Source organism: Mustela nivalis, assembly GCF_964662115.1.
Source record: "Mustela nivalis genome assembly, chromosome: 2".
Classification (NCBI taxonomy): domain Eukaryota; kingdom Metazoa; phylum Chordata; class Mammalia; order Carnivora; family Mustelidae; genus Mustela; species Mustela nivalis.
Window position 1 is genome coordinate 108,091,552 of NC_139021.1, and position 8,185 is coordinate 108,099,736.

Sequence of the window (8,185 nt, forward strand, 5' to 3'; positions counted from 1 at the left end):
TGTGTGGGAGGGCCTTGAAGATCATCCTTGGACATGGTGTTCATGAGGGCTCTTGATGTTGGCCCCTGTAAGAGGTCTCTGTGTAGGATCTATGCGGGCTTTGTGTGGGTCTCTGTGGGAGGTCTCAGTGTGGGTCTCTGTATGAGTCTCTGTGGGAGGCCTTGGTGGGTCTCTGTCAGAGGTCTCTGCACAAGGTCTCTTGGCATGGGGCTTTCCCTTTCTGGCCTTCTTGTACCATCTGGCAGGAGAAGGGCAAGGGGATTTGCTCCTTCCTGTTTCTGGCTGTTCCACCAGCCTCCTGTCCACGGCACTTCTACTAACAGGAGTGTGGAGTGCACGTCCGACTTGTGGGACTCTCTACCATGTGAGTTATGTGTGAGGGGCCCTAGAGGATGATTTTGGGCTGGGACCGGGGCACACGGGTGGTGGGGGAGCCTCCTGGACTGCACGCTCATTCTGGACACCTCCTTCCAGCCGGTGGTGGGACAAGCCCCATCTTGTCCTCCTGCCCTTCTGGGCTCTGAGGTAACCATGACCAGGAGCCAGGCCAGTCCCTTGGCCTCCGAGTCCCCACCAGTCCCCTGGGAGCCATCCTTGGGCCACACGTGTACATAAAGGTCACAGACCACAAGTCTTCCCGGGGCCCGCAGTCCTACAAGCTTATCAAATTGTGCAGAACTTAAATTCTCTGCCTGAAGGCCTGGCTGTCTCTGGGAACCTGGCTTTCCATGTGGGAGCTCAGGTGGCTTCTGTACAACCCCCGCCCCACCCTCTTCACAACCCCACCCCTGGACTTGGCAGCTGGAGTAGGGTGGAAATCCTGTGGGGACAGTCCCGGGGCCTCTAACTTCTCCCCTCTGGGCCTGTAGGTGGCAGTGGGACACAAAGGGTCCTAAGTCGTCACACCAGGCATGGGCTTACCCTGACACTTGGCTTTCTTCCTGGCCTCCCACCCTAAGTACAGGGTCCCCCTGCCAACAGCCACACCCCACCCATCCCCCAGAAGGGGAAGGGGGTGCTGGTGAGAAGGCCCCTTCAGTGCCCTGGGGCTGGGCAGGCTGGTGCCTAGGGGTCTCTGTGGCATCCCACACACCCTCAGTGCTGGGAGAGAGCTCATCCCTTGCTGCTCCGAGTGTAAGAGGGGCTGCATGGAGCTAAGATGAGATTATCTGGGGGTGAGAAGGCTCCTGGGATGGCCGTCCTCTACTCCCCACAGGATACGTGGATGGGGGCATGATTTCTCACCTCTGCCCTCAAGGCCAGCCTTGCGTCTCCCAACTGCAGGCCCCACTCTGATCTAAGACTCTGTCTTCCTGGAGCCTGAGTGGGATTTATGCCTCAGCAGACCCTCCCTACAACCACACAAATTTCAGGTGGAAGGAAAGCAGGAGAGGATGGGCAGAGCAAGGTCCCACTCTGGGTCTTGTTCACCTTGTCGTGGAAATGGAAGGTGTGTGAGGAAGGGGACAGGGTGGACCCCAAGGTCCCTGGCCCTCCAAGGCCCCATCATTCTGGAAACCAAAGAAGGCCTTTGGGGAGAGAAAACTCTGATCCCCTCCACCCAAGCAGGGCACACACAAAGTCCAGCACCACTCCTGAGAGAAAAAACACCAAACATATATTTTTGGGAGACAAAATTGTGGCATGGGGAAGTCATTAGCACACAGAGGATGTGCTAATATGGGAAAAAATGGACTTTCTTTGCATATACTCGATTTTTTCTTGAGGGAAATCTTTCTGACCAGAAAAGATGTGTGAAGCGTTCTCTGCCTGATAGGTTGAGGCATATTTTCGAAAACTGCATGTAGGATAATGGTGAACTCGACCTGAGACACCTGCCACCATCGGCTGGTGCTGGCTGGGTCTGCCTGGGGACCCCAGGTTCCTGGGGAGGCTTTTCCATTCACCATTCCTGTCTCTGGTCAGCTGGCTTTTGCTAGGGCAGCTATGGCCCTTGGAGGTACCTTGCTGATTGGAGGCTATTCCTCCCATCATTCTCTTCTGGTCTGTAGAGGCGAAAGCCCTGTGAGGGCAAGAATGCCTATGTACTGGGGCCTGCAATTCCTTGTGCTGATACATCTCTGAGGCCCGAATTCCTTGGTGGAGTCCCAATTTTTCCATCAGGATTTGTCTCACGGCTGTCACTACCGTCTGAGTTTCGGCAGCCCTGTTGTCCATAACTGATCTGCTTCTGACTGGTACCCAGCTCGGGGAAGAAGTCGATGCAGGCTTGCCTTTTTGAAGGGGGCCTTCCAGTCCTTTGCTCTTTTTATTGGGATTAAGGCACTGCAGAAAGTTCTTCATCCTTTGTCTAAAGTGGCTTTCCGGAAAAACATGTCCCTTTTCCGGTGGCATGAGCCGGAGGTATTTGCTCCCAAGGCTCTCTCCTGATCCTCTGACCTGGGGAGGGTGGCCTATCTTGCTAGCTTGGGAAGCCCTGATTGCCAATGGTTCTGCACACCTGTCTTCATTCTCTTCTGGTTTGGGTCTCTTCTCGTCCTTTCCCTCATCAGTGGTCTCTTTGTTGCTCTGGCTGTCACTTGGTTCCTCAACCTTTGGTCCACAGGGCTCTTGCTGCCCCTCACTGCTTGATCCACTTGAGCTAAGGTTATGTGACACCGGGGAAGATGGTGTCTCTCCACTGGCACGTTCCATTTGGGAACAGAAGGGTGACTCTTGAGTGGTGAAGCTGTCTGCAGCAAGGACAGCATTAGTGTGAGAGTCTGGTGGGAGCACATTGGTGCCACTGTCTTCAACAAGCACACAAGTGGCAAAGTCTGGAAGGAGGAGGTCACTGGGAGAATCTTGAGGAAGCTCACTAGTGGTAGAGCCTTTAGGCTGGTTCTCCGACTCTATCTTCTCTTGGAGCTCAACCTTACTAACCTTTGTTTCAAGGCTTACCTCCTCTGGATCTTGAGCAACCAACACTGTAGATGGTGAGGGGCTTTTCCTAGCACCTGGATATCCTGATATCAGATCCACATAAATGGCTGGTTTGTTGGCCAGCCCACTGGGTCTTAAGACAACTTTCCAAGCAGGAGCCTTCTTGGCCTCCATAGCCTCTGTGGCCCCTTCAGACCTTGGAGATTGGGACCTGAGCTTCATCTTCAGTGTTGCTACCATGTCTGGTGAGGCCTGACCCCCACTCTCTTTTAGCTCATCCCTGGCCATTGCTAAACTTGGACTTGGTTCCAGGTTGTCTTTCTTGGCCCCCATACCAGTCTTGCTGTGCAGGGTTCTGTTTGGGTGGCTGAGAATGGAGGCCCAAGAAGGTGAACTGCCCTCCTGTCTTGATAAAGACGTCTTTGAGGACTGATGGCCATCACCAGGTAAAGTCCTTCCCAGGGCCTGCTGGATTTGCTCACGTATGGGTGAGGGAACAGGCAGGGGACTCCCTGAAGTGGGATCAGACTTTTCAGTTATACCCTTCTCTTCTGGATGGGGCTGAGGTGGTTTCCCCAAGAACTTGTAAAATTTGGCTTTTGAGGGGGCCCCAGGTACAAAGGTGGCTGAGCATGGAAAGGGGGACTGGGGAAAAGGCAAATGTTGAGCTTCAAGTAGTTTGAGATCTGTGGGCTCAACAGTTTGGAGAGGTAGGTCCCACTTACGCCTCACTCGAAAACTTATGATGTGTGTTTCCAGCTTCTGCTGAGTGTTAGGACAAAGGAAGGACAGCTCATGGGAGGTGTTTACGCAGAGCTCCTGATCCTTTAAGGGTGCTAGATTTCTGATAGCCATGTGGGGTTGGGACTTGGGTAAAGCATGGCTGGCCACAAACCAGGATCGACGCACAGTCACAGGGATCAGACCTATACTGATCTGTCCTAATTTCCTGTGTAAATGAACCTTTAAAGTTTTTTCTATATGTTTCTTGTCTGGGCCCCTGGCTAAGTATTTTCCTGGATCACCCTCCAAGGCCCCTATTAAGGGTCTTCCAAACTCCTTCTCAGAGTTGGTTCCCAGAACCTTCACTGGGAATCTAGCTGAGATCCTGGAGAGACCTGTTGGTGTCCTCTTCAGACACTGCCATAGACCCTTACCAAAGTTCTTCTCTAGTTTGAATCTTGCTTTATACTTCCTGTAGTATCTGGACCTGGTCCTCCATGTAGCTTGGCTGCTTTTACCTTTAAACACAAAGGGCCTTGAGAGCCCCTGCTCTCTCTGTGCCTGACTCATTCCCGGGGATTCATCCTGAGACCACCTCAGTTCCAGAGACAGCTGAACCTTGTGGGGCAAGCAGCTTTGCTGTTTATCCCTGCTGAGCTTCCTCTGAAGCTGTGGCTTCTGGATATTAAAGATGACAAAGTCCCCTTGATAGGTAGAACCTGATCTGTGGGCCCGGGAGGCCTGGTGGTCCTCTAGAAGCTTGGGAGGGACTTGGCTAAAGAATTTTGGAGATCTTTCCTCCATAGTGGGTAAAGTCTTCCCCCTTCCTTGTTGCTTTGGCAACAAGGGCCACTCCAGATGTTGCATTTTAGTTGGGGTGAAGGATTGTGTCTTTTTCTGGGATGTAGCAAAAGATACCCTACTGGTCCTCCTCTGGGATGGGAGAGAAGGTGGTCTTATTGGGACAGAGGGTGCAAGGGGGACTTGGGGCTGGGGCAAGGTTAGTGTTGAGGGTTGAGTTTGGATCCCACGGTGGAACAATGGTGGGGCATGGGAAAACTGTGAAGATACTTGATCCTGGTTTAGAACGGGCAAGCAATTAGAGGTCCCATTGAATAAAACAGAGGGAGACTGTAGTGGAGAAGAGTGAGTAGAAAACAAGGCAGTGGTCACCAGGGACTCACTGTGCAGAGAGGGGAGACCCCAGAAGAGCTGGCTGCGTTTCCATTGCAAGTGGTCTTCCAAGACCTTGGGAGATGAGAACGGCTGAGGTTGGGCCAGTGGCTCTGCTTTGTTTTTCATGTTCCAGAAGGATGGTGGGGTGGTGGTGGTCTGCTCAGTACCCAGAAGCTTCCACAGAGTCCCCCAGAAGCTCACGTGGTCATCTGGGCACCACTTTTTGAAAACTGACCCAACCTTTTCTTTCTCCTTCCAACTCTTCAGTTCTACCCTTTTGCTGATTAGTAGTTCAAGGAGCTTCTGGACATCCGAATTGACAAATGGAGGGTTATGAATCTCTATCTGCCTGTTAGCAAGGCCAGCCCAGAACGAGGCATCTGGTGGGTGGCAGGACACGTGTTCTTGCTGGCACTTGTGCTGTAATGTGCCAGGCAAGAACAAGGACTTGGTACTTTCCCACCACCAGGAAAAGGAAAAAATGGGGTAGCTGGCATGGCCAAGGCCTGAGATGGCTGGAATGAGAGAGGCCCAGTTGGAATGACTTGGAAGAAAGTTCTTTCTCACTGTGTCTGGTAGGATTTTTTTAAAGTTAGTTTGCTCTTCTTGAGGTCTCACTGGCAGGGTGGAGGCCAGAGGCCGAGGGGGCCCTGTCAGTGGAGCACGAGCAGGTGATGAGGCCACGGCAGGAGGAGCGCCTTCCACAGGCTCCCTGCATGGCTGATGGGCTCCAGCTGGTGCCCCTTGGCACACCTGACCAGGGGCTGCTTGATGTAAGGACTGGTGAAAGCCCCCCTGGTCAGAGACCCTTGTCAGATGGCTGTGGGAGACAAGAGGTGTGAGCTGTCGCTGCAGCAGCCTGGGGCCGGGAGAGGACCCCATGGCTCTCCACGCCCCACACCCACATCACAATGCTCTTGCTGTCCCTCAGCCTGGGGCTTTGGTCACAATCTGTCCCATGGCTCCTCCCAGCACCCGCAAGCAGCCCCAGAGGCCGGTTCCCTGCAGCCCTGGGGGTCACACCACAGACTCGGGGAGGCCCACCCAGGTGATAAGGGGGGCAGATTCATTACCTTTGCAGAAGAGAGACTAAACTGCGGAACTCTTCCAGCTCGTGCAGGCAATTTCTGCAAGCTGGAAACAGGAGACTGGGTCAAGGGGAAGGCGGGGGCCCAGGTGTCTTACAGGAGACTGGGTATAATGTCCCTTTAGGGGAAACCTTTGGGGGATTGGACTTGGAAGCCCCAAACAGCACTGTCAAAGGTCACGTGCCCACACGGTGATTACAGGGTTCATTTTGGGGATTACTTTGTCTTTTCCAAAGTGTTTTCTCACTCATGACCTTGCTGGGGGAGGAAGGACTGCATGGCTTTACAGAGGAATCTGAGCTGAGTTGAACAGCTTGTCAACAGTAGAAGAAGGAGGTCCTGCCCCTAGTCTAGGCCCTGGGGCCCCTGCTGGGCGACACCCGTTTCCAGCCCCTCAGGGCTTTGTTCTGGTGCAGAATCTGGGAAGCCTCTGGGTGGGTTGTGATCTCCCTCCCAGGAGCCCCCAACCTGCCTCCCAGGGCTCTGTTTCCTGAGGGATGGGCTCAGGCCCTGGTGTCTTGGGAGGTGGTGGGGCCGGGTTTCAGAGCAGGGGGCACAGTGTAACTGGGGCACGCAGGGGTGAGTGGTGGACACTCACCTTTCAGAGTCTGGCTTCTCTGGCTTCTGTTGATGCTCCTCCGTGGCTCTGCTTGGTACTGAGATAAGAGAACATTGGGAGGCTGGGACCCCCAGCCCAGCAGCAGGTGCTCACTGCTCATGAGTAGTGTGACTTCCTATATTTAACTAAGGGGGTGGGCGGATTGTGATTTTCTTTAGTTTTACTCATTTCCTTTTCAAAATGGATACAAATATTTCCAGTTTTCCTTCTTTGAAGAATGTACAGAAGGATATCCTATGTGAGAAGTTTGCCACTGTTCCTCTGCTCAAGAAACACACACAATACCAGACCTGGTGGCGCAACTGGACTTTTTCACATAGGACCCCACTTTCCAAGGCCAGAGCCCCACTCTAGCTGCTGCTTGGGACCTCCTGGGCTCAGTACTGCCCTCAATCAGCCCTGAAGGGGGAACATTCACCTGAAATACCTGTCCTTGGACCGTGGCTGGTGACACAGTGCTCAGGGGCCTGACCTCCGCTACAGAGGCAGCTTTTAGCCTCTGGTCCTTGGCCACCGGTCACTGTGTTTGGGACACTGCCCTGGACCCCTCCACCACACCTGGATTCTGGCCCGAGATCTTCAGGGAGAAATCCTCGTGTCCCTCTAACCCCTGCTGAGTCTGGCTTGTCCTGGATGGATGGTGGTCTGCTCTCTCCTGAGAATACCCATTCTATTCTTTCCCATTTCAGGAGTCTCTCCAGTGACTCAGAAAAGTGGAAGGAATAATAGAAAAGAAGATAGAATCATACTCTGCTGGGTCTGGTCCGAGGGTTCCTTACCTTCCCGCTCTTCCTGTATTTCTTCCCTGGTGGTGAGGATGGATCAGGCTGGAAATAAGAAACTAAATATACAAAGAGCCCTATCCCACAAACAAGGGCAAAGATGACATTAACTGCCCAGATAATGGGACTGGAGCTCAGCCAACCATTAAAAAAGAATTGCTGAGGGAAGAGATAATATTCCATCTCTTCCCTCAGCAGACATTAATGTCTGATCGCACTGCTGCCCTCAGACAACTGAGCTCTGAGACTTAGCGTCCAACCACACTGCTGTCCTCAGACAACTGAGCCCTGGGTGTGGAGGTGCAGATACAAGGCCCAGGCCCACATCACAGAGCTAGTGTCTGGTCACAAAGGGCTCCTGAGGGAGGGGGAGGGAGCCCCACCCTGTGGCTCTATCCCTCCGCCCTCCCAGGCCTCCAAGTCCCTCCCCTCAGCAGACACCAATCTCTTCTCCGTATCTATGAATCTGTTTCTTTTTTTTTTTTTCCCAATTCTACATACAAGTGAGACTATATGGTATTTGTCTTTCTCTTATTTTATTTAACAAAATATTCTCAAGGTTCTCCATGTTACCACGACCATCACCATTTCATTATTTTTTATGGCTGAATAGTATTGATTTGTGTGATATCTTTATCCATTCACCTCAGTATACATGGTTCATTTAAGACTGATGTTTTTCTTATTGACTTTCTGTGTGGATGACTTTTCCATTGATGTAAACTGTTGAAGTTCTATACTGTGGGGAACCACATGTTTAATGTTTTTGATGTCACAACCTTTTTAAAATATAAATCTTTTAACTAATTATTGTAGTTTTAGTTAAACATATTATTTTTGTCTTCACTCTAGCTTTTTTTTTTTTTTTTTTTTTTTTTTTTTGTCCATTGTCTGGTTTGTCAGGGACCAAGAAA

At 52.0% G+C, this 8,185-nt stretch overlaps 1 protein-coding gene and 1 long non-coding RNA gene across 2 annotated transcripts; both read right to left on the bottom strand.

Annotated features, from left to right (window-relative positions):
- Window positions 1-1,593: 1,593 nt before the first annotated feature.
- LOC309858739 (spermatogenesis-associated protein 31E1-like) lies at window positions 1,594-5,664 on the bottom strand (the record flags this gene model as incomplete). The annotated part of the gene is made up of 1 exon (XM_082719053.1): window positions 1,594-5,664. The coding sequence occupies one exon, from the start codon at window positions 5,662-5,664 to the stop codon at window positions 1,657-1,659; it is 4,008 nt and encodes a 1,335-aa protein (XP_082575179.1). The 3' UTR covers window positions 1,594-1,656.
- Window positions 5,665-5,855: 191 nt separating this feature from the next.
- Window positions 5,856-7,533, bottom strand: LOC309860442. The gene is made up of 3 exons (XR_014309377.1): window positions 7,269-7,533; window positions 6,469-6,526; window positions 5,856-5,916 (listed from the first exon to the last, which is right to left on the bottom strand). It is a non-coding gene; the product is annotated as an uncharacterized lncRNA (long non-coding RNA).
- Window positions 7,534-8,185: the final 652 nt, after the last annotated feature.